The sequence below is a fragment of the Halichoerus grypus genome, chromosome 3, assembly GCF_964656455.1.
Source record: "Halichoerus grypus chromosome 3, mHalGry1.hap1.1, whole genome shotgun sequence".
In the NCBI taxonomy this organism is placed as follows: Eukaryota; Metazoa; Chordata; class Mammalia; order Carnivora; family Phocidae; genus Halichoerus; species Halichoerus grypus.
Genome location: NC_135714.1, coordinates 34230509 through 34257401, shown reverse-complemented (window position 1 = coordinate 34257401; position 26893 = coordinate 34230509). Strand labels below are relative to the sequence as shown.

The window sequence follows — 26893 nt, the reverse complement described above, 5'->3', positions numbered from 1 at the left end:
CTTCCTTCCTTCCTTCCTGTCTTTCCTCTTCCTTTCTTTTTCCTTCCTTCCCTCCTTCCTTCCTTTTCCTTCCTTCCTTCCTTCCTTCCTTTCCCTTTCTTTTTCTTTCTTTTCCTTTCTTCCTTCCTCGCTTTCCTTTCCTTTTTTTTTTTCTTTCTTCCTGAATAGTTATTTTTAGGCCAATGAGGTAAGGTGCCTATATGAATTCATACTTTTTCCATTTCCTAAGTAGCCTTAGGGTGAAAAGCTGGATTGGTTGGAAGGAGACAGTCCATGAAGGAGAAGAGGGGCGATATGAGGTCACATGCACCCACCACCTCCCAACCTCCTCTGACCGCCTCAGACGCACACTCCACTTTTCCCTTACCATCACCACTGAATTTTCAAAATCATAGTCACTACCTACTTGCTCCCAAATGCCTTTAAAGTTGGCTTAGAGTCATATCACCAGTGAAAAAAGCTTTTTTTAAGGTTATAATTAACCTTTCAGTAGCTTGTCTTCAGCACAGATGCCTCGGACTCCTAGCACTATGGATTTCATTCTTGATGTTCGCTTTCTCTCTGGGCTCTCAAGAACTCTCTCTTACCTGATTTCTCATTCTCTCTCTCCAACCATTTTCCATCACCTGTCCTGAATCACCCACAAATGTATCAGTTATTCTCATGCATTCACCATTATGCTCTCTACCCATTTATGAATTGTACTTTCATCTCTAGCCCGAGTGTCCATCAGAGCTTCAGTCTGACACATTGGTGTCATGGTAAATGACTCACACTCAACATGCTAAAAGTTACCTTCAAATAAGCCCCTTCTCCAAATCTCACAATTTCTGTTTATGACATTAGTTCTCCCCAGTACACAAATTAAACTCTGAAGTGTTTCCTGACTCATATCTCATGATTGCCCATCATTTGCCAAGTCCTGCCAAGGTTCTAACATAATAGTTTTCATATCCATCTCTTCCTTTCTGTTTCTATAAGCTAGGGCCTGAGATGATCCACGTTCTTCCACTAAGGGGTCTCTCTGATTTGGATCTTGCTGTTTAATCCACTTGGCACATTACCATGATATTCATCTCTTTCAATAGTACCTCAGTTAATCACTTTTATGCCTGTGTTCCTCTCTTTCAGAAGTACTTCAACTTATCTGTTTTATACTTCCTAAAATTTATAACATTAAAAAAATTTGGAGCAACCTAAATGTCCAACAATTGGAGAATAGTTGAATGAATTTTGGTATGTCCATAGAAGGAAATGTTATGCAGTCATAAAAAATGGTATTAAACAATAAATGATATGTGAAAATACTTATTATTTAATGTTAAGTCAGAAAATGTGAACTGTATATCCAGGATGATGCCTACACATGTTAAACTTTGAATATGCTATATTTATACACAAATACACCTGATAATACATATATAAAAATGTCTATAAAATAAAGGAAATATGCTAAAATATTAAGTGATTATTCTTAATGTGCTTAAATTTTGGATGACTTTTTCTTCTTTATAAATATATTTTCTGTATTCCAAAATGTTCCCCGATGACTACTGCTTCTGATTCAGAAAACAAAATCAATCTAATTTTACATTATCTTTTAGATGGGAGCCAACTGATTCCAGAATAATTCCAAAATTCTTCCACTAATATTATAGTAGTAGCTTGATAAAAGTAATGGGAAGGATGATTAAATACTGGCTAGAATATACCTCAACAACCAAAGATTACAAATTAATGACTATTATGTTTTTTAGTAATAGTGTCTTATTATAAAGAGCTAAAGTTGAATTTTTAAAATATGTATGAAACACTTAATACATCTTAAAAGGTTTTAAGATAAATATTAAAATTGGTTTCAGTAAAGGCATAATTAAATACTTTATAAAATATCCCCATGGGTTCTCAAAAAGCTATGAATTTATTGGTGTCTTATAAGTATATATATTTTACTCATAAATCAAAATTTGTCTTTCAACTAACCCAAAAGCCCTTTATAGTTAATGTATTGGTGGAAATTGTTATTGAATTCTATAAAAACAAAGAAACTTTATGAGAAAATGTAAGAATTGTTCAACATATGCAAGTCAAAAAATGTGATACACCATATTAATAAAATGAAGGATAAAAATCATATGCTCATCTCAACAGATGCAGAAAAAGCATTTGACAAAATTTAACCTCTTTTCATGATAAAAGCTCTCAACAAATTAGGTATAGAAGAATGTAACTAAACATAATAAAGGTCATATTTGACATGCTCATAACTAACATTGTATTTACTGGTGAAAAGCTCAAAGCCTTTCCTCCAGGATCAGGAACAAGACAGGGTGCCCATTGTCTCCACTTATATTCAGCATAGTATTGGAAGTCCTAGCCAGAGCAATTAGGCAAGAAAAAGAAATAAAAGGCATCCAAATAGGAAAGGACAGAGAAAAATTATTTGTTTGCAGAGGACATGCTCTTATATACAGAAAATGCTAAAGGTTCCACCAAAAAACTGTTAAAACTAATAAATGAATTCAGTAAAGCTGCAGGTTACAAAATCAATATACAACTATCCAAAAAAGAAGAAAACCATCCCATTCACAATAACATTGTAGAAATAAATTTAACCAAGGTGAGATAGCTGTACACTAAAAACTATAACATTGATGAAGGAATCGAAGAAGATACAAGTAAGTAGAAAGATAGCTTGTGTTCATGGATTGGAAGAATTAATATTGTTAAAATGTCCATAGTACCCAAAGCAATTTACAGATTCAATGTAATCCCTATCAAAATTCCAATGGCATTATTCACAGATATTTTAAAAAACCCCTAAAATTCACACGGAACTACAGAAGACCCCAAATAGCTAAAGCAATCTTGAGCAAGAAGAGCAAAGCTGGAGGCACCATACTTCTTGATTTCAAATTATATTAGGAAGCTACAGTAATCAAAACAGTATGGTACTGTCATAAAAACAGGCACATAGATCAATGGAATAGAATAGAGAGCCCAGAAATCAACCCACACTTTTATAGTCAACTAATTTTTGACAAGGGCACCAAGAACACATAAAATGGGTAAAGGATTTCTTCAGTAAATGATGTTGGGAAAACTGGATCTCTACATATGAAAGAATGAAATTTGATATTTATCTTACACCATACACAAAAATCAATGTCTAAATGGGATGAAGACTTAGAACTGCAAAACTCCTAGAAGAAAGCAGCAGAAAAGCTCCTTGGCATTGGTCTCGGCAATGATTTTTTGGATTTGACACCAAAAGCACAGGCAACAAAAGCAAAAATAAACAACAGACTAAAAAGTTTCTTCACAGCAGAGGAAACAGTTAACAGAATGAAAGGGTAATCTATAGAGTGGGAAAAATATTTACCAATCATATATCCAATAAGGAATTAACTCCAAAATACATAAGGCACTCTTACACACTTACAACCCTACAGCAAAAAAAAAAAAAAAAAAAAAAAAAAAGCAAATAAACCAATTAAAAATAGTTAAACAGGTATTTGAAAATATGCTCAACATCACTAATTATCAGGGAAATCAAAACCACAATGAGATATCACCTCACATCTGTTAGGGATGGCTATTACTAAAAAGTCAAAGGTAACAAGTGTTGTCAAGGATGTGGAGAAAAGTGAATTCTTGTATACTGATGGTGGGAATGTAAGTTGGTACAGCCATTGTGGAAAATGGTGTGGAGGATCCTCAAAAAAATTAAAAATAAAAAAAACTTTAAAATAGAACTATCATATGATCTAGCAATTTCACTTCTAGGTATATATCTAAAGAAAACGAAATCAGTATCGTAAAGAGCTACCTGCACTCCCATGTTCATTGCAGCATTATTCACAACAGCCAAGATACGGAAACAACTTAAATAAAGGTTGATGGATGAATGGATAAAGAAAATGTGATATTTAAATATTACATTATATGTATAATGAAATACATAAAAAATGTGATGATATATAAATATTAATATTATATACAAATATATCATTGGTGTATGTATAATGTGTATCTGTATACAAATAAATATCTATCTCTTATCTATCTAAACATATGAACACACAAAGACACAGACACAATGGAATATTACTGAGCCATAAGAAAGAAGGAAATCCTGCCATTTGCAACATGGATGAACCTGGAGAACATCATGCTAAGTGAAATAAGCCGGACATAGAAAGACAAATATTGCATGATCTCAGTTATATGTGGAATCTAAAAAAATAAAATTTAAAAAGCTGAACTTGTAGTAACAGAGAGTAGAATGGCAGTTACCACAGGCTGGGGTATGGGGGGGAAAGGGGAAGGAAAAAAAAGGAGAGTGGTTGTTGCTAGGGTCTGGTGGGGAGGGGATCGTGGGGAATTATTGTTTAATGGGTAGTTTTGGTTTTGCAAGATGAAAAGAGTTCTGGAGATGGATGGTGGTGATGGTTGCAGTTATGAATGTGCTTTATACCACTCAAGTGTACACATAAAAATGCTTAAGATAGTAAATTTTATGTTACATGTATTTTACCACAATAACAAAATTGGAAAAAAAAAAACCACTGTAAAAAATAAATAAAAATTGCTTGCAAATTATCTAAGATTAAAAAAAGCACAAAGAAACTTCAGGTAACAAGGCTTCCAAGCTTCTAAGAGATTTTACAATAGCATCTAGTAGCAAAAATGTGTTTTTTCTTTCGGAGGATGGGGTGATTTTGAACTCCTCATAATTAGATGGGCATTTTCTAGTGATAGATTACCATGTATCAACTCTGGAAGAACATAATATTAAATTAAAATATACTTTTAAAACCCTAGGCTGGAAACAAGCATCATATTTATATTATTTGATTTCATCAAATAATATAACTTTAAATATATTTTTAACTTTAAATATATTAACTTTATGTAATTAACTTTAAATATATTAACAAGCCTGAGTTGAATCCCTTTAAAGAGACTTTAATGAGTGGAAATAGTTAAATAAACCAAAGTCTTTTTTATTATATATGTTATATGTACATGTTGTGTGTGTGTGTTTACATTGTTATATGAATGACTGACATAATAGCAGCATTTGAAGATCAATCAGCCTAGCATTACAAAAGAATAATTTAGATTTTATAATTCAACATACTCCCCCACCACACACATAGAAATATTAATATGTGATAGTATTTTTGTTTTATGATGTCCATATATAAAATACTATCAGAAATACTGATTTTTTAGGTTGTTCCCCCAACTGATTAGATTATAGAAAACTATCTGAGGTTGGAAAACAAATTTGCAGATTTAAATATTGATGAATAATGCTTTTGAGAACACTAGGTTTCCAATTACTAGAAACAAAATAAATAACTATAGAAACTGGGCGAAAGCCTCCCCACTTCAAAAATGAACAAAGAAATGGGCATAATTTCTTAAATCTTGGATGCCATCAATTCTAAGTTGTATTATTTTAGGTATTACTAAGAAAGAAAACACACTGTTAAATATGATACACTGTTGACTGTAAGATACATACTGGTTTAGGTACATTCAAATGTGGAAAGTGTGCCACTTGGAATGAAGGGAATAATTCATGAAGTCCTTTAGACATAATTTATAATGCAAAGGAGACAAAATCCTCAAGCACTACTCACTAAGGATTATTTTACAAACACATCACATTCCAGTAAGATTTTACTTATGCATGACTAATGGAGTGTTTCCATTTCCAAGAATTCACAGATTTCTGAGTGCTTTTCTATATGGCTTACCACTCAAACACTGAGCTACCCGATGACCCTATTTATTTTCCCTTAAAATGATGCTTTAAAAGGTAGTGACGAGCCACCTTCGATACTTCCTGCATTTACCATGACTCAGCGCTGTTGGGGCACCTGACATGGATTATCTCACTTATAAGGTATGTATCAAGCTTATAAGGTATGTATCAAGATGATTCTCTTTATACAGGTGAGGAAACTGAGGCCCAGGAGGCTACGTGGCTTATGCAGGGTCACTGCTAGTAGGCAGGGAAGGTGGGAACCGTACCCAGTGCTGGTAACCTCAGCACTCCTGTTATCTGGGTTTGGACTCCCACCCACCTCTACATCGTCTCCAGGTATTTAAAGGTTTTGATTGTTAAGACGCAATATAAGAACCTGAGAGTCCCCAAGTTTATTTTTATTTATTTATTTTTTAAAGATTTTATTTATTTGACAGAGAGAGACACAGCGAGAGAGGGAACACAAGCAGGGAGAGTGGGAGGGGGAGAAGCAGGCTTCCCGCTGAGCAGGGAGCCCGATGCGGGGCTCGATCCCAGGACCCTGGGATCACGACCTGAGCTGAAGGCAGACGCTTAACAACTGAGCCACCCAGGTGCCCCTGCCTTTTCCATTCCCTTTCTTTGTTATCCATTCTACTTCTCATCCATTTGTTCTACAAAAGATGAGAACTCTCTGGAGTCTCTCAGAACAGGAGGCAATCTAGCGAAGTCTCCACTTCTGAGGGCAGCTTGAGACCAGACTACCCCCATTCACCACCCCCCTCTTGGGGCTTTCCACCCAGCCCAGGTTCTGAGGGGCCCGGGGTGCATGCAGCACAGTAGCTGGCATAGAGCAGATATGTAATCGATGTTAGTAAGCAAAGATTCTATGCATTGTTTATGGAATTTATACTCTCAAGCTTACTTTAAATACATACTAGTCACCCAAATCAGGCTATTAGCTAGCAAAATATTCAGGGTAAATTAAGAGAAAAAGCAAGCTATGACCCAATCTGAATAACATGAGCCCATTTAAAAAATATTTTATATGCACTGAGAAAAAAGAGAAGGATACACATTTAAAAAAAAAAAAATCTTAGTATCAGTTTCTGAGTGGCTGGAAGCAGTATGTACTTTATATTTTCTTTGTACTTTTCTGTGTTCTGCAATGTGTATAGAGTACAGCTGACTCTTGAGCAAAGGTGGGGTTAGGGGCACTAACCCCTCTGCACAGTCAAAAATTCAAGTGTAACTTTTGACTCCTCAAAACTTAACTACTAATAGTCTATTGATGACCAGAAACCTCACCGATAACATGATCAGTCGATTAACAGATATCTTGTGTGTTATATGTATTCTATATATATTCTTAAAATAAAGTAAGAGAACTAGAGAAAAGAAAATGTTACTAAGAAAATCATAAGGAAAATACATACAGTACTGTATATATTGAAAAAAGTCCACGTGTAAGTGGACCCATGCGGTTCAAACCGTAAGAGTCAACTGTGTATGTAATCAAGGGAAATCCCCAAGGACAGTTTAATTAACTTGTGTCTGGCACTTGCATTTGAAGGTTTGTTATTTTTGTACTCACATCACGACTTCAAAGGAAATGAGTTCAAAATTGGCAGTTTTAACCTGATGGACTCAGAAATTTGCCTAAAACAAACCCGCCTTGCCGGAAAATGCACTTTCTGACCCATACTTTCCTTTGGTTTCAGCTAAACAGGGAGATGCCTTCCCTTCTCCGATGGGTAACACTGTCTCAAGAATGACAACAAGTAAATAAGCACAGATCCCTGGGCCTGAGTAAATGAGAGCACAGACAGGTTACAGGGGCCCAAGCCAGGAGTTGGCTTCTCCTTGACTGAGAACACGATCCAAACTGGCTCAGGTACCAGACTTAGCCGTGAGGCCACAGAGGGGAGGTGGCAGGTTCCTGGCCTGAGAGAAACCTGGTCTAGCCACAAAATCTACCTAGCATCTGGCTGCTCATTCTAACGAGGATCTCACTGGTGGGCTTGCCCAAGAGCGACACTGGAAAAGCAATTGGAAATACAACGCAGGAGAGCGGGAACCGTCCTGAGACCCAGAGCTTGGGTGGTCCGGTTTCCAGGACGGAAGAATGATGAGAAGTTGGGCTGATCATTTAACTTCCCTGGGTTGGAAGATGGGATACCCAACATCCTTTCCTGAGCTTCTATTCTGTGACTGAGTGATTTCCTGGCTTCGGTCTCGAGTAACTTCTCTGGACAGAAGCCTGGAAAATCGGTCTATTTATGTCTTGGCACCATGACTCAGGTGTCACACATGCCATGCATGTGTTTCTCCTTTCACTTTTATACCTCGGAGTATCTATTTTCACTGGGTGAAAGAGGATCTACATGGAGAATCAGACTCTCTATTCCGTAGACTTTTTCTTTTTGCCTAAACTTCTCGAAGCCACAATGTGAGGCTCTGGTCCAGGTAAGATGGGCTAGACTGGATTTTTTTTTATTGTCTCTGATGTATCATCTGTAAATGCTTCTTCACCTAAATATCTTTAATGACTTATAATTTAACACTCTTACAATTACTTCTAGACGGAGAAAAACAGTTTCTCAAGAAATGCCTGTTGACATTTGACATCTGAAAGGAATTTGCAGTTGGTCTCAGTTGTAAGGAAAATAGCACCTACTCAAATGCCTTCCCCCGGCTCTCACTGCAAAATGAAATGTTTCAAGAAAGATCTGATTGTCTGTTTTCCTGGATCAGACAACATTCGTAAAGTACTGAATTTTCAAGAGGAAGGCCTAGAGCTAATATTATCAAGGTTGAAAAACCAGACCTACCTTGTCACTTAGCTTGAGAAAAGCAGATGAAATAGTTTAGAAACCTACTAGCGAAGTCTGGCCCTTGGTCAAGGGGGGAGAATTGTCACAGATCTGGTAGGAAGGGGCCGGCCAGCATGGGGCCCTGCATGACATCACCTGGGACGAGCTGGTGAGTGGGAGCTGGTCAGCAGGGTCTAGGTGGCAGAGGGAAGCCAGAATTGGGAAAGAGGGAATAACAGGAGGAGCAGAAAGAGCTGAGGAAGCACCACAGGAACATCTGCAGGGCAATCATCTTCTGGAAAAAGCTGTTCACATCTGCATGTTTCTTAGTGAATTACAGCTGGGACGACTGACAAGCTGAGCTGGAGGATGACAAGAAATTCATCCCATTTGTTTGAAATCCACACCTGTGCAAGACGGCGATTTTGATGATCTTGCTTTAACCTGAGAAACTTTATACCTACCACTTTTCGGGGCTTCTGAACAATATATCGTAACTTTCTCCCATTTGCTGTATGACCATATTAAAAATAACTTAAGGGCACCTCTGCCTGTGAGTCTGACAAGTGCTCTCTAGACAGGAATTCTCACACTAACCATCAGATGCATATACTATTATTATCTTTGTCTTTAATATAAACTGAGGCTCGGGTGGGGTTAGATCTTTGACCTACTGCATGGAGTACTCTAGGTACTTTAGGAAAGGCTCATTTTTGGTACCACAGAGGAAAAAAGAGATTCAAATACAAATACAACTCACAGCGGATCAAGAAAACACTTGGACTAGTTTTGAGGGAGACATAAATATCTCTCTGTAGGTTACTGAGCAGGATACATTCATCATCAGCTAAGAAGAATTTCCAACTTATTTTCTAATCCTGGATTCCTGGATTTGTGCTATGACAGGATTTTCTTACAGAAGCCAATATTTTAAAAATGCAAAGTAAACCAAAAGGTGTTAGGTTTCTGCTGGGAACTATCTCAGGGATAACCAGGTCAGGCCTCAGGAGACAGGATCCCTCTGCTTGGAGTAATGTAGCATCCTAGTCGCCCTCATCCCCTCTTAGCCCTGGGACCCCCTCTTGGAATCTCCTTGTGGCTTCCTCACCACCGTCTAAGCCTTTGCTTCTGCTATTCCCAACATACGGAATAGCCTGCTCCATTCCAACGCAAATCCCACACTTAAGGTCAAGTTTCAAAACCACATCCCACACAAAACCTTTCCCACTAACCCCAACCTATAATGATCTTACCTGTTCTCTGCAATCCTATATCCCGCTAGTCTTCTGACCCTATTATCTAGCACTTAATTAAATTTTATTTTATACACTTTTCTGGTTGCTTTATGAAAACTGCCCTCCTGGCAAGTTTATGAGGTTTTTTTGTTTTGTTTTGTTCTGTTTTCGATTTCAAAAATGGGGCAGAGAGTAGTCCTTAACTCATGCTTACTGGTTAACAGGCAGCTGTCGGCAAGACAACTGCTGTCAGAGTGTCATTTACCTTAAAGATGATTCTGCTGAGGACGATCTGGAGTTTGCTGGTAGCAACAGATACAGCCAAAGTATTAAAAAAAAAAAATAACAAGCCTACCTTAATTGAGGATCCATTTCTAAAGTGAGAGAGCAATGGTCCCAAGAGTTTTCAACGAGAAAGGTGAGGTAGAAAGAAACCAAAGAGAGGACATAATATCGCACAAAAGTGGTCGTGCTGGCCCCAGAGGCTGACGCCCCAACCTCAGCCTGTCCCCCATGCCTGGAGTCTTGCCGTCACCCTCCTCTGCCGCTCTGCCTCACGGTCTGAATGAACACTCCTGCCTACGGCCGCCATCGCCCAGGACAACGGTGACATTTCGGTGGTGGGGGAGGCTACTCCTCTGTGAAGAGTGTATCTGTTGGGAATGCAATTTTTGGAAGAAAGACACCATTTAAAAAGAACACTATTCCTTTGACAGCCCCACAGAACGGGGCAAATGAGTGAGAAAACGGCACATTGAGTCCAAGCTGGTCTCGGGCCCTGGGAGGCGCTGAGGTGCAGACCCCCTGTTTTAGGCTGGTCCCCCTATTTTGCCACGACCAATTCATTCCACCCCTTCAACGGGAGGACACCGGCTGTAACACAGTCAAGAAATGCTTTTCTTGGAATATGGGGAAGGAAGTAAAATGAGGAGTAGGTTTATTGGGAGAAGAGATTCTTTTCGAAGGACTCTTGGGATAACAGATTCGGAATGGAAAACGTTTGGTGTCCTCAGTTGTAAGTGAGTATGAAGGCTGTTTTAATAATGAGCCAACATTTTGTGTAGTATAGCTAACCACCTTGGCTTAGAGTCTAACAGATACATACAGGCAGTTACCTACTCAGAAAATACTGTCATAGTCCCTGCCATAGTTGAGTCAAGAGCCTGAAGTACTGAGCCAGGGTAAATAAAGGCTACTTCCTATTCAGAACCACTAGGGCTTCTGAACTAGAAATTGCTCCAAACTAGGCAGTGTTTCTTTCTTTCTTTTCTTTTTTTTCCTTCTCTTTTTTTAAAGATTTATTTATTTGAGAGAGAGAGAGCACGTATGGGCGGGGCAGAGGAAGAAGGAGAAAGAATCTCAAGCAGACTCCACGCTGAGCACGGAGCCCGATGCAGGGCTCGATCTCATGACCCTGAGATCACGACCTGAGCTGAAACCAAGAGTCGGACACTTAACCGACTATGCCACCCAGGCGCCCCCAAACTAGGCAGTTTTTCAAATAAGAGATATATAAAGGAAGAGACTTCCAGGCTTTTCCAAGAGTTTGGACCTGCATCTTGAGACTGCCCAGGATCAGGCGGGTTCAGGGGAAGTGCCAGGCCACCTTTTGTTTGGAGTTTTTCTTGTTACACTCTATACATTTCTGAGGTAACATGATTTCTTTCAGATCATCCAATTTTGCTTCTCTTAAAACAAGATACTTTTGGGGATATGCAATCAATGTGAAATATTTCAATCCATTTTCTCTTAGCCTTTAGGTAGCTTAACTACTATTAAAGTGGAAAATACCTGTCATTAAAAAGAGAACAAGCTATTCTTGTAAAAAAATTGCTCATTGTAAAAATAAGAATATGACTCATTATCAAGAATGAGTATATTTTTAAAGGGAGGCTATACTGCTCTAAAACCAAACCAACCCCCTTTTCTTCTGTTTTAGGAGTCTTCTGCTTAATGCCACAGGTAACCAGCTTTTTTTCCCAAAAGGGTTAAAAACGTAGAACAAGAGAGATTAAATAGTTGGTTTAGGAAGTTTAGGCATTATACTAACTGGGACTTCTATCAGGAATAAAATCTATTCATCCAAGGGTAGGGTTTCCCCCAAACTCAAACAACAAAATGGTCAGAGGGCAGAACTGGTGAGAGATAGAAAGTAGACACATGCCTGATAGCACAGCCCTCAGGATTTGTTCTTATAATTAATCTGCTGGGCCTAAGGAAGCCCTGTGCACCTCTATTATGTGGCAAGTGTCGTGGGATAAGCATGGCACCAACACTGTTGCTTTTCCAAAGTATAATGAGAAAGAGCTGTGCTCAACAGTACGTGCAAAGGGCCTGTGACCCTAGTAGTCACACTGAGTCATGGAAACGTATTGATAAGGGAACTTAAGAAATGCTTATTATGAAGTCTGGCAAAAGACAAGAACATAATTACTAACTGTTCCAGAAAAGCAATTCTAGCACTGTAAGGTCTAATTATAGAAACTTCTAATTTAAAATTAAGAGCATATGTTGACTCTACCAATAAAGTTCTCATGCTAGTAGCAAAACTCAATATTTCATCTTATGATAATTAGTAAAAACTCTTCTAGAGATGATAACATTTATGTAAATGAAAAGTGAAATTAAATTCCACGTTGAGAGACTCGGCATTTGCCTGGATCACAAAACTTTGCTCCTGGAGACCAGTAAATATGTTACCATGGTGAGGAAATTATTTTGGTTTATTCCACTTTGAAACTCCTTCATAGGACTTGAGCATCACGGGGAATAATTACCTCCTCTCAACTCCTCTGAGAAAACACATTTTATTCTTCAAAAGACAAATCCCAGAATGAAACTGGACCATTATCTTACACCATATACAAAAATAAATTCAAAATGGATTAGGGGCTTAAATGTAATACTGAAAACCATAAAATACTTAGAAGAAATTACAGGCAGTAAGTTCTTTGACATTTGTCTTAGTATTTGCTTGGACCAGTCTCCTCAGGCTAAGGTAACAAAAGCTAAAACTGAAAAAAGGGGGATTACATCAAAGGGAAAAGCTTTTGTACAGCAAAGGAAACCATCAACAAATGAAAAGGCAACCTACTGAATGGGAGAAGATATTTGTAAGTCATACATCTGATACGGGGTTATTATCTGAAATATATAAAGAACTTACATGACTTAATATAAAAAAAACCATTAAAGATGGGCAGAGGACTTGATAGATACTTTCCCAAAGAAGACCTACAGATGGCCAACAGGCACATGAAAAGATGCTCAACATCACTCATCATCATGGAAATGCAAATCAAATCACAATGAGACTGTGACGGACTCCTGTCAGATTGGCTACTTTCAAAAAGACAAAAAATAAGAGTTGGCAAGGATGTAGAGAAAAGGGAAACCTTGTGCACTGTTGATGGGAATGCAAATGGTACAGCCACTGTGGAAAACAGGATAGAAAATTAAAAATAGAACTATCTCATGATCTAACAATTCCACTTCTGGATATGTATCCAAAGAAAATGAAAACACCAATTCAAAGAGATATATGCATCCCTATGTTCATTGCAGCATGATTTACAATAGCCAAGATATGTGACAATGGACAGCTACATGTTCACTGATAGATGAATGGATAAATACGATGTGGTATGTATGTATATATATATATATATATACACACACACACAACAGAGTATCACTTAGCCATGAACAAGGAGATCTTGCCATTTGTGACAACATAGATGGACCTAGAGGGTAATATGCTAAGTGAAGTAGGTCAGACAGAGAAAGACGAATACTATATGTGAATCGAAAAAACAAAACAAGCGAAAAACAAAACAGACTCATAGACAATGGAAACAAACTCTTTGTTACCAGAGGGGCGTGGGGTTTGCAGACAGGCAAAAATAATTAAAGGGGATAAAGAGATACAAGCTCCCAGTTATAAAATAAATAAGTCATGGGGATATAATGTACAGATATGGAATATAGTTAATGATATTATAATAACTTTGTATGGTGGTGGATGGTAACTAGACTTATTGTGGGGATCATTCGTAATGTGTAAAAATATCGAATCACTATGATGTACACCAGAAATTAATAGGATATGATATGTCAAGTATACTACAATTAGAAAAAAGATAAGAGATAAGGTATCTCCAGAGATAAGAAAAATAAGATCCAGTCCACTGGTGAGTTTGGCTAGCTGGGTCTTCTAACTCAGCCTTGGAGCTAGGAGACAAGTTCCCTTCTGGGTCAAAACTTCCTAGGCTCTGGGGGTAGAATCATGACAGTTTCCCCCATCCTTTGTAATTCCAACCCAAACGCTATCAATGAAAACTGGAGAAATCAGCGTCTGGTGAAGACGAACGAGGCTGTGCAGAGTCCAGCTTGCACCCTAAAACGTGGGCTGTGTCTGTGGCCATGGAAGTTTGGGTCTGAGCCACAAAACCAGCATGAGCCCTTCTGGTGAGAGATCTAAGAAAGTGGAATCTTCCTGACTCCATTTTACATCCCAAACCAGCAAACAGAATAGAATATTGAGTTTTCTCTTCTGCTGTTGTTGAATCACCCTACATTTTTCAGCTTGGCTATTCAATAGTTGCTTCCAATTGCTCTGAATTTAAGGGGCTAAGCTAAGAAAACATTTTATTGCTTTTAATGTTTTTGGGTTTTTTTGTTTGTTTTTAAGCTAATAAGATAGATACCCTTTTATACATATTGTCAAGGATGGAAAGCCAGGTTCTTAGGGCACGAGTCATTTTCACACTGTATTAACAAGTCTGATGGGGAACAAATGGTGGGGGGGGGGACAGTATTTTAGAGATGTATTTATTTTTCTATAACACTAGATACCAAGAATGTGAAGACAAAAAAAGTTTCTCTTATTCATAAGTGATAATACAACTTCTATCATACCCCACTGTTAGGGTTGAATTGTGTCTCCCCACAGCACTCCAAATTCATATGTTGAAGTCCTAACTCCTAGTACCTCAGAATGGGACCTTCCTTGGAAAGCGTATCATTGCAGATATAATGGTTACGTTAGGTGCAGTCATCCTGGAGTGGAGTGGGCCCCTAATCCAGGATGACTGTGTCCTTATAGGAAGGGGAGACTTGGACACAGACAAGTACACAGATGAAGACCATGGGAAAAAGAAGGCAGAGATCAGGCGGATGCTTCCACAAGCCAAGGAATGCCAGAGACTGCTCGCAAACCGCCAGACACCAGTGGAGAGGCGTGGAAAAGAGTCTCCCCCGCAGCCAATAGAAGGAACCCCTGTCAATACCTTGATTTTGGACTTCTGGCCAGCACGACAATGAGACAATTAATTTCTGATGGTTAAGCCACTCCGTTGGTGGTACTTTGTCACGGCAGCCTTAGCAAAATAATATACCCACAGGGAGAGAAATGACAGTTATCAAGACCTACTTCTTTTTAAAAACAGATTCTTTCACAGTGGAATTATCCCCAAAAGGAAAAGAAAAGTGTGTTCTTACTCTCAGTTCTTGGGGAACAGAATTTGGCTTCTTTATGTTGATCTCAATGCTACTGTTGCCCTGTTTGAGCTCCACTGGGGACCCATGCACTCTGGCCACACCTTCAAACATCTGGGATTTTGTTAATGAGGAGGCAGGTGCCACCATGGGACATTCTTTCTCCTTCTCCTTCTTGTCACCATGAACCGTTTCTCCATTCATGCTGACCTTCCCATCTACCTATAAGAAACACAAGGAACAAAAATCACATGCTATTTCCCAAAGGAAGACTGTAACAAAATAACACATTTAGAGTCACAGTTAAACATTATCATTTATTAATCACAGTCCAGCAAAAAATAAGGGCTCTTGTATGCTTCCATCGGTTCTAGAAATTAGGGCTCCTATAAATGACCTCTCAGAGGGCCTCTTTAAAAGGTCATCAATCTTCTCAGGCCCCTTCACTTTGGATTAAATTTCATGTTCACCTTACTTGGCATGTGCTCTTATTTTAAAGTGTAGACTCAGAAACTAATAATACACTATATGTTAATTTATTTTAAATAAAATTAAAAAAATAAAGTGTAGAAAATCAAGGAATTTTAAGTATAACCACATACTTGGGTTGTAGTACTTCTTCATTTAAATTCTGAATGCTATTCCACAATTTTGAGATTTTTCTTTTCTGGCTAGCCTGTAAATTAGGTGGAACATATCTCAGATCAGGAATCTTTTGCAGCTTATCCTGTGGTAAGGGGCAATGCGTACATTTTTGCAAGCTAACATGGAGGGCCTCTGGCCTGATGTTATGCTATATCACAATAAATTCTTATTTCCAGTTAATTTTACAATCCCAATTTTTTCAAGAAAAAAGGTCAGACACATTAAAATATTTTTGTTTTGTACCCATGTCTAGGGAAGGTGGTAAAAGAAAGAAAGGAGGAGTAGAAATGGTGGTTAGTTAGTCTGGCTTATTGAACGGCATCTAGAACTCTCTGTCTTGAAGTCTGAGGCAATGTATACAGTGGTTATAGGAGGAAGCTCAGAGAGCCTCAGATTCAATCCTGGCTCTACCATTTAAAAACCACATAATCTTCAACAAGTGTCTTATCCTCTGGGCTCAGGTTCCCCATCTACCAAGTTTATAATCACTGCATCTCCCTGATAGTGCTGTGGAGGGGATTTTATGGATTAACATATGTACAGAGCTTAGAACAGTATCTGGCACATTTTATGTATGTAAATATTAGCTATTATTATTATGAGACTTTCTAAAATCCTTCAAAAGGAATCATGGAAGGCCAGATATCAGTTATATCTACCTTAAGCCAGTGGCTTACAGAATTTATTGTCTGTGATCCATAGGAAAGAAACTTAAATCACAACTGAGCACACCCACGTAAATATAGCTGAAATAGGAGTTTTGCAAAACAATATTTACTTTATTATGTGTGATGTACCAGACTTTCTTTTCCCTTGTATTTTACAAAATGCTGATACCAAGCTGCTAAACTGATTTCATAACCCGGCAACAGGTAGCAATTCTCACTTTGAAAAACACTGCCTTAGGGGCGCCTGGGTGACTCAGTCAGTTAAGTGTCTGCCTTCAGTTCAGGTCATGATCCCAGGGTCCTGGAATTGAGCCCCGCATCAGGCTTCCTGCTCAGCGGGGAGCCTACTTCTCCCTCTCCCCACTGCTTGTGCTCTCTCTCACTACCTCTCTCTCAAATAAATAAAATCTTAAAAAAAGAGAGAGAAAAACACTGCCTTAAACCATTTCATTTGATTTTCCTTTACTCTTAATTCTGTTGTCCTGGGAAACTAAGTCTATATTCTCTGTCTCCCTCACTCCACTGTCCTCCCCATGAGAAAACACACACACACACACACACACACACACACACACACACACACCCCTCATAGTTTCTGTTTTGGCATTATCTGGTAACAACTTTTCCACATACTACCTTTGACCATAATGGGGTCCACCCACTCAGTGATGGGTCTGTGAATGAAGCTGATAACCATCAACGCCTGTGATGAGTCAAGGGCTCATTAGTGGTCCAGAGTGAACCCCAGCTCTAAAAAGATCTCTACTCAGGTTCTTCTCCGCACCCGTCCATGAATGCTCTTGGTGACGCCTGTTACACTGTTTTGCCACAGCGGTGAGACACAGGGTTTCCTCAGGGCCAAAGTCTTGCCATCAAGTCATCTGTCATAATTCTTCTGTTTAAGTGATCACCTTGCACTATTTATATAAAGGAGGGGAAGTGGACATCTGGATTATCTGATCAGATGCCTCAGATGCCAAGTTAAGTAAACTGTATTCCCTACCCCCATTGTGGGCCACCTCAACATCAAACCTTCCTTCATGAAACATTACAGACGGTTCTCGGTCATGGGCCCTAGGTGAAGGAGAGCTGGTGGCGTACTAGGTGGGATACTGGGCATGTCTGGGCACATGCTTATCTACGTGTGAGCCTGCATGATGCGTAGCTCATTTTCTCAGGAAAAATTCATGTATTTATTCGATAAGAACTTACTGAGTGCCTACTATGTGCTGGGCACCTATGCCAGGCTCCCAGGACAAAGCTGTGAACAACAAAGACACAGCCCCAGCCCTTCGAGGGACATACATCTCAACTCAACCCAGATGAGATGTCCAGGACACTCTTCTTTTGTTCTATCGAAGCTTAAGGCACAGACTTTTAAGATCCATTCCGAGTTATTTAAGCAACAGTCAGAAAGTATATATACAGTTTGGTTCCCTCTGAAATTCAATAGGAAGATACATGACATCACATTGCTCAATTAGTTTAGCCAAGCAAACTTTTTTATAGTCATGTGCCCATGTCTCCTGCTGATGAATTCCACCTCTGTCTTCTATTAAGAACCCATGTGGTGTGCAGGGACAACGAGAACTGAGTTTTCTTTGTAGTCAAAAGAGCTTAAGCCAAAGAACGAGTGCTGCCTCGTGGTGTGAGGGAAAACACTGGAATGTGAGCAAGCAAAAAGATGTTTGGTTGTCATAGGTTCTTTGGTTCTGGAACATTACTTTACATATTCATTGGCAGGAAACAATCTAGTTTCTTTCCCTTTTAAAAATATTTTTAAAACTCCCTCTCCTCTGAGAATCAAGTACATCCCATGTTCCTGTGTGTTTCTTGTATTATTCCATTTTTGCAATTGTAGCATCTTTTTGGATATGATGTCAAACTCTTTAAAAAGAAGAGGTGGCTGCATATCCTTCTCCCTAAACCCAAGGCAATTACGATTTCATTTTGAGGAGTTTGCTGTACCCCCACAGAGCCGCAGATCCCCCGGGTTTTACTAAACTAAGGGTTGGTTAGCACTACTGCAGAGAGACCACGCCATTCTATCAAACTGGGAAATAAACCTTGCTCCTTTAACTATTTGCAAACCAAATCCCCTGAGACATAAACTTCACAGTCATAAATGGTTATACATTTCACTTTTGTTTGGTAAACATAATTGCATCTTCTCAGGGCAAGATGCTTCTTTCCACTGATTACCTGGGGTTCAGTTTTGGTTCTCCTCTTAAGGAATGCGTCCTACCTTAAAGGTCTTCAGAACCTCTTGAGAGGTCTTGGGCTGGGAGTAAGGCTTGGGTGTCAGCATAGGCACTGCTTTGGGGGTGACGGTTTTGCTGGGAGACCCGCTGCCTGCTGACATGCTGGTATCCAGAACGCTGGTCCGAGCGATGGTGGTCTCCACGGTGGCAGTGAATTTGGGTGGGGGCAGTGATTGTCGCCGCAGGTACTTCATGGGGCTAGGGTCATTCAGGAAGGGGGTTAAGTTTGGCTCTGTGGAATGGCTTCTTTCCAGAATTTTTGGCATCTCCAAGCGTTCGAGAACAGCCTCGCTGATGGTGAACCTCTCGATGTACTGTTGAAGGATCCCCTCCGCCTCCTCCTGGGACCGTGCGTTCTTATAGGCCTCATGCAACTCCCTCTCTCTCCGCTCTCTAAAGGATGGGCATGGGAGGGGAAGCAATCACAGAGTCAACAGTCACAGAAATCGCAAAGAAGACCTCGGTAGAAGCCAAGGCTGAGCTGAAGGGGGGAGCCCGGGGAGTGTGTAATATGGGCGTCAGAGCCTTTGTGATAACCAATCATTTTTAGAAAAAGCACATCTGGACACCATTGTACATGTAAAAGACAACAACAGAAAGGACTCACTTTTCTTGAACAATTTCTCTGTAGGTTTTGATGCTTTTCCTTCGTTCACTTGTTCTGTCCTCTCCAGCCAGTAACTTCTCCATTTTCTTCCTTTCTTCCTCTTTCTTGATTAAGTCCTGAGAAGCACTTCTTCTACGGCTCTTCCAACGAGCCAGGTCCTAGGGGGGTGGGGGACAAGGGGCCGACAGAACATACAATTCCGTTTCTACTCTTCAGAGTTGAGTGAGCACTGACTGTGGGCCCAGCACGATGCGAGGCCATTCCCACTCAATCCCGTGTAAAGTCTGGTGGGAACAGGAATGCCTCAAAGGCAGGAAACATTCAGATATGGCCACATTCTCCATAGCAGGCCAGCACATTCATTTAAACACGGTAATATGAACTATGCAAGCATATCTCATGTCAGCTGCTAAATTTTAAAGTATTGCTTCACAGGGTACTGTAAGAAACTTCATTTTTTCCAATTTATGACCTGCACACTGTGAATGGACTTGCTGACAACAGAATGGTAGGAATCAACCACAGACAGACACAGTTTCCTCAGGGAAGGAACAAAAGGCAGAAATAAGGATGTCTAGGACGCTGGAGTCAGGTGGGTGGGATTGCAGCTGTGGGAAAGGATCTCAGCGCTACCTTTTCCGTGCTTTGGAATCTCAGGCATGTTTGTCAGCCTCTCTACACCTCAGTTTGCTGATCCCTAAAATAAGGATGACAATGACATGTACTCTTCCCAGCCTACCGTGAGGGTTAAATGACATAGTGCATATGAAGTGCCAGCCATATTGTAAGTGCTCGATAAATGGCAGACCCGATTATTACTACATTTCATAGCCGTTAATTTTTTTGGCTGATGGTACAGTCAAGGCCGCAACGGCTACCTCAGAGAGCTCTGTGAGGACCACAGCAAAGAATCCATGCTCCCTCCCGTCATCCCCATCTTCAAGCTCTTCCCTGCCCTGGCTCTTCGCTCTCAGCACACACACAATCACATGGCCCTCCTCAGGCCACAGAGACCTCCTTCCCTGGTTCTCATCCTGGCTCCCTTACTCCACTAGCTGTGAGACTTTGGGCGAGTTACTTAGCTGTTCTGGGACTCATCTGTGGAGCGGAGGATGATACTAGTTGCTAGCTCACTGAGTTACTAAGGAAACGGAAGAAATCCTACACGCAAGGCAGTTAGAACAGTGTCTGTGACCGGTACGCTTTCGATGTTGGCGATTACTGTTGCCATCAGCAGCATGATTACCCATTTCAATAGATCATCTCGAAAGACAGTGCATCTTCTAGTCTACATCCCGTGCCAGGTGCCTCCCTCCTGCACCACCCCCTCCCTCTGTGGCCAACCTTCTAGCGGGGGGGGGGGGGGGGGGGGGGGGGGGCTTGCCCAATACATGTCTGTGTCCTTCACTCTTCACCTTTCATGTTGTCATTAACCTTCCTTTAATTCCCACACTTCCTGTGTCCCTGTTTGAAATCCCCGAAGGGCTCCCTTCCCCTGCCTAGCTTTCAAGTCCAAGTCTACCCGCCCCACCTGACTTCCTGCTCCAAGGGGGCTCTAACCCATGGTGCAGGGCAGCCTCCCCGCTGCCCCTGGCCTTGGCCGACACTCACATCTTGCCATTTGTCGTCCTCTTCCCGCAGCTGGTTATTTATCAGCTGCAGCTGCTCCTGGCGGGCCCTGCTGTGTGGCTGCACCGTGGCCTCCTCCTCACACCGCATGTCAAACATACTCGTGCTCCTGAGTGGGGAGAGAGAACAGACAAAAATGGACCGGTGCCCGGGATGTGTCTGCGCGTTCTGCCGCGTGGGGGCGCTACCGCGCTGGCAAAAGTGCCCCTTTTCCCTCCGCAGCTCAAGACAGCAGCGCGACGCGGCGTGTTGCGATCCCCCAGCCCGCAGCGGGCATGCTAGCGCCCCCACCTCTTCTCCTTTTAACCCCCAAAGCCGAAATGTGACCATCTTTGCCTTCAGGGGTGGCTGCAGCAAGTCAATATAATTTTATACGTAGGTGCCAAAATATTATGGAAGAGCTAGAAAAAGGTATTTGGAGCTCTGGGCTCTTCTTGATTGGAAATGTATTAGGAAACAAAATGAAGAGAATTAAATGATGTGGGAAGAATGTATGGGCAAGGAGGGTGGCATTCCATGAAGCAAAACGTTCTTACAGTAAATGCTTGCGTAAAGAGCTGTCTTACGTGCTTTCTACATTAAGGCAATTTCTCCACTTTCAAAAAAATCATCTAGCCTCAAGTCTAAGACACCCAACTTTTCATATTGAAGTTTCTGAATTATGGATGCATCTAAGAGCTATGCATTACTGATTCATATATTTGATGTGGTTATTTCTATTTCCTGTAAAAATGTCTATAAATTGGTAGTGCAGTTGATAGCATCCAGGAATCAAGAAAATAAGGTATTTTATCATAAGATTAAGGAATAAAACATATAAATCAGTATATACTTTGTATCTTAATATTCTCACAAGCATTTTACCTTATTTTTGTCAGGATACTTCTGAATTTACTCTTTTACAAGACAAAGGATAGGGAAAGCAATTTTTTAAGGCCTTAGGCTATACATATTATTGATATTCTATAGGAGCTTATTAAATGTTGGGCAAGACCATAGGGCCTCTTCTTATGGTGCTTACATAGACCTTTGTTACAGCAAAAGCTGAAGCAGCAAGATGAAAACAGAAATAAAAACCAAAGCAAAATCCTCCCTTTTTTTCTCCTCTCAAAGAAATGAGCTCTGGGACCAAGTGGGTTACATAGTCCAAAATCAAGAAATGGAGGTTCACTGTTAAACTCTCAGAAGACTATGACAGTCCATTTTTGAAGCCAGCTTAACACAAAGAAAAAGAAAAGCCATGCATTTAGACTCCACTTAATTCTAGACATCATCGGTGATGTCCAAAATAGTTCTCCCCACGGCCAGCCAATCAACAGCAACAGTGTTCCTGGATGCCAGTCGGGTCCTGAGCAGACAGTGCTCTGGAAGGGGAAGCCAGATCCTCAATGCAATGGCTGCCCACTTTCATTCCGATGCATTCAAAATGAAGCTGCATGGATCTGTTGGGTGCCTCTTCCTTCTCTCTAGGTGTTGGACTATTTAAGTCTGACCTAAGAGAGCTGAAACTGAAGACTGTACTTGCAATCTGTCTTCCCCAAGAGTATTCAAATACTCTGACTACACAGGACTTTTACCTGAGGCTTCTATTGGCACAAAAATGGCAAACCACCATGGGGAGCTGCCTCTGTGTACTCAGTGGATCGTGCAGCTACGTCTTCTAGAAAGATAAACTGCAGTCCTCCAAGGGGGGAGGGGCTGCAGTTTTTCATTTATTTTAGACTATTTATTAAGGTTGTTTAAGAAAGATCTGGGAATTTGCAGAGGTAGGTAGAAAAGCCTAACCTCATGTTTTTTGTTTTTTTAAGCATCATGGATGAAAAATCACTTAAGTAGGCTTTCCAGAAAGAGACTGAAGTTCATTCTATTCTTCTGGAACCCCAGGAAAAATGGCATTCTTCTCCAAGATTTGGGATTTGGTTACATCACTCAGAAAAGAATGGGAGCAAGGCCTTGAGAACTGCCTTCTTCTGTCCTGAGGTCCTATCTCTGTTCCCACCATGAAGTTCTAATGACCCCAGCCCAAATGTGGCCAAAAGCTGGTTAGTGAAATAAAAAGAGAAACTCTGGTTTGCCCTCCCATATACCAGGAAGTACTATTTTTCCCCAGAGTTGTTTTGTTTTGTTTTAAAGAAATTCCAGCCAACTGGCCAAAAAAGAAATAACTGAACTATGAGCCATATCTTTATGCCACTTCAAAAAAAAGGAACTAGGCAAGTTGAAAAATGATAATACTAGACAGAAAATGGGCTGAGTCACCATTCAGAAAATGTCCCTTACTTCAGAGGTTGGACTCAGCCTCCAAAATGAAGAAGTGTGTGTTTAGGGGCAGGGTGGGGGATCCTGGAGGAGCCCAGGCTCCAGAATATTAAGGTGACTCGCACTAAACATCTGCTCTCAGCCCACGCCTTGTGCTGTTGGGACAAGGGTCCCCGGCTGCCGAGCCCCAGAGTCTCTCATGGCGGTGGGTTGGCATCTTGGAGGGCCAGGATGAAATCACCTCCAGGGGAGCCTGGAAATTGTTTCGGGGCCAGGTCAAAGGTGAGGGAATTAGGAATAAAACAGCCTCCAACTCTCACCGTGCCCAGGCTCTGTTGGTGGGGAGAGCCTTGGGACAGGAGGAGCGTGCACATGAAGAAAAGGGCAAGAAGGTGAAACTATATCTACGGAAACATTTGGCTAGCTGGGAGGCGGAAATCTCTGTTTGCCTGTGTGGTAGGTCTGCCCCGACCTGTATTTTCCTTAAAGGGCACATCTTTTTTTGATTGGGCTGTATTTTAAGAATGTGCCAGTTCTGAGTAAATAGAGCCTGTGCCAATAATTACCTTTAACGATTTTGAAAAAGGGAGAGAGTGGGGGAAGAAACTAAACATATAATAAATATCTATTTAAAAATGAAACTCCCCATATAAACTTTGCATTTTGCTCCCCACACGGCTTCATGCAAGTTGTGTCTACTCCCAAGGAAGAGATTCGGCACTTTGGATACTCCTAGAGAAGATCTCTGGAAAAGAAGCTCCTTTCATTCTTCTTAGTCCATGAGGCTGCTTTTTGTAAATTTAGGGCAGAGAAGGGAGCCCCCACCTCCGCTGCCTTGAAAAAAATCATTCACTTTTCCCGTAGGTGAGGTTTCATATTCAGGAACAAGCAAGATTCAAACGCTCTTTACCGTAGCTTCCTTTCTTCCACCTTTTGGGATTTCCCAGAGATCCGTCTTAGGCAAACTGCACAGCGGCCTTGCATTGAGGAAGAATAAATCCATCCCATCAAAATGTTTTTGCTAACCAAATCAAAGTTTTGCCTATTCATCTTTGATCATCTTCCTTTCAATGCATGTTAAATATTGCCACTGCAGATTTTCAGTGTAATAACCAGGGCTCAATTTTATAGACAACTCCATGCAGTCAGTCAAGCTCAGGGGGATCTTGGTTTTGAGACATGACTGTTCTGCACGTCAGGCCATGAAGCAATCACAGATCGCACAATGGGAACGGATCCTGGCACCCGAGGCAGCCCGCTTAGTGCTAGGACAAACCAAGCTGACATCTTGAACACAGGCGTGGAAAAGGTACTGGAAACAGTAATTTGGGGGCCCAATCTCCTTGTCATTGGGGGCAATGAGTTTTGTGTTTTGCACCCTTATTTAGATGCCTCACTGGATGACTTAAATGTCTTAGGCCAGTGTGTGCTCTTCTGATGGCCCAGACTCCCACCAGCGCACAGACTGACGCTGGAATTAGATATTAATTATGTTTCTCAAAACACAGATTTTACTCAACTCTGAGAAAGCTAGTATTGTGCATAGAAAATGTTTGCCTTGGATATCTGCTTCAGAATGCTCTGCAGATGGGAAATCCATTTCTGAAACAGAGTTAATGTGGTCATAAATGGGAGAGTGGTGGCTTCTTCTCAAATGTGGATGTGAGGCGGAGGTAGGGAATGAATCTCTGAGAGGAGTGGAAAGTAAGGAGCCGGAAGAGGAAGCCCAAGTCACGTTTGACATCTTGAGCCCTTGCTATGCTACAGAACTTGAACGCAACCCCAATGTTCTGGTCGTGAGCATCCCACAGTTTACATTACTCCAACCTGGGAGGAACTTGGGCTTCTGAATCTATAATTAGTGGTTCAGGATTTGTTTTCTTAGCTCAAAAAAAAATAGGGCCATGAGAATGGCTTGCTTCATTGTTAACTCCAAGCCCTAACATATCAAGAATTAAATGCAAAACACAGAATAATTCTGTGGTTCAGAAGGGGTACCAACATCCAGACAGTCACACCAGCCTCCCCATGCCACATCTATGAAAAGCAAATGTTAAGTTTAAGCAGCAGCTGTGTATTAGAATCATGCTCGAGTTACTCTTTCATTCATCTCTCCTGCACAGAACATATGTTCTGCATTCCAACTTCAAGCGCTTTTCTGAGGCTGAGTCAGTGAGCTGCTCAGTTCACTGTTGCATCAATTGCATTTCAATTAGTGGTAAGTATGGGAAGCATGCAGTTCAAGCTAGTCATTAATGGATTCCTACAAACACAAGACAACTTACTCTGCGTCATCAGACACAGGAGTTCTCGGACCGTATCTATAAGACCAAATACAAAATTAGAGGATGGGCAAGACAGAAGGTTAGCTCTGTAACCAAGCTGGCAATAAACATAACCGGTGACATATTTGTGTGCCAAACCTTTTTTGCCGATCACACTGGAAGAGAAGTGTTGTTACACAATTAGCAATATTTATTAACTGCTGGAAATGAAGGAACAGTCTTGACGTTGCTAAAGAACGCAAAACATGTATTAAAACCCAGAGGAGAGATGAAAATAATCCCCATGCTACCCACAAAAAAAGAGTCTGTTCAATATAAACACAAGAAGGCTTAGGTGCAACCCACAATGTTTAGAGAAGGCAGTTTAAGAAGGAAAAAAAAAAAAAAAAGCCAAACCTGTATTATGGTCGTTCACAAACAGTTAAACCGTTCTTGCCTTTATGTTTGGCAGTAATGGGCTGTAATGGACACCCAACATAGAAGCACACGCTTACTGACCCTTTCCCTGATGTGTTAATGCTTTTGCACAAATGACATCAAAGAGCGTTTCTGCAGTTTTCTGAAAGCAAACCAGAGCTCCAACCAGAACCCCAATCAGTGCCTTCCGCATGCATTTGACAAAAACCACAATTCCTAGAAAACTGGCAGCCTTAATCAAAGCCAGACTTGAATAATATTCCATAACTTTGAAAAACCAAAGTTTTCCTTTTTACAGTCTTTTATATTCTCCTGATTATTCAGATCTACAAAGTTGTACCTTCTGCAGTAAAGACACTGTAAATTTTAATGCATCTGATAAAGCAAAGAAAAAGGTTAAATTAGAAAAAAGAAATTAGGACATTACAAGGGCATATTTTAAAGCACAGTTTAAAAAAGCAGCTTCCACAAATGACTATCTCTTCAGCAAAGGGAAATGTTAAGAGAAGGTTCTTACCTATGCCCTCAAACGCTGTTCATTTCTGCACTCTGATGGTGGACAAAGAATTATTTGAGTAAAGAAAAAAGGTCCTGCTTTCAGTTTCCAGCAAATTAAATTTTGTGGTTTTCAGCAAAAATTACCTAGTCTCGTGTTCAGTTTCATAACAGTTTATGGGGAGAAGAGTCATCTCTAGAGATGTCTTCCTGTAATCTTAGGGAAAACACCCTGGAATGCATGGGTGCACACATACCCACCCTTCTCTCTTACCTGCTCTTATCATTCTAGAACAGTCTGCATTCATGCATTCACTAATAATTG

The 26893-nt window shown here is 40.6% G+C and overlaps 1 protein-coding gene across 8 annotated transcripts in view; it reads right to left on the bottom strand.

Annotated features, from left to right (window-relative positions):
* The window catches only part of LIMCH1 (LIM and calponin homology domains 1), a 318240-nt gene that overhangs the window by 36202 nt on the left and 255145 nt on the right, over positions 1–26893 (bottom strand). For all 8 annotated transcript variants that reach the window (XM_036076942.2, XM_036076952.2, XM_036076955.2 and 5 more), the window contains 5 exons: positions 25657–25692; positions 21095–21221; positions 19484–19641; positions 18861–19269; positions 15306–15524 (listed from right to left, as the gene is read on the bottom strand). In XM_036076942.2, the coding sequence (XP_035932835.2) occupies positions 15306–15524; positions 18861–19269; positions 19484–19641; positions 21095–21221; positions 25657–25692 (949 nt within the window). The remainder of the gene's footprint in view (positions 1–15305; positions 15525–18860; positions 19270–19483; positions 19642–21094; positions 21222–25656; positions 25693–26893) is intronic.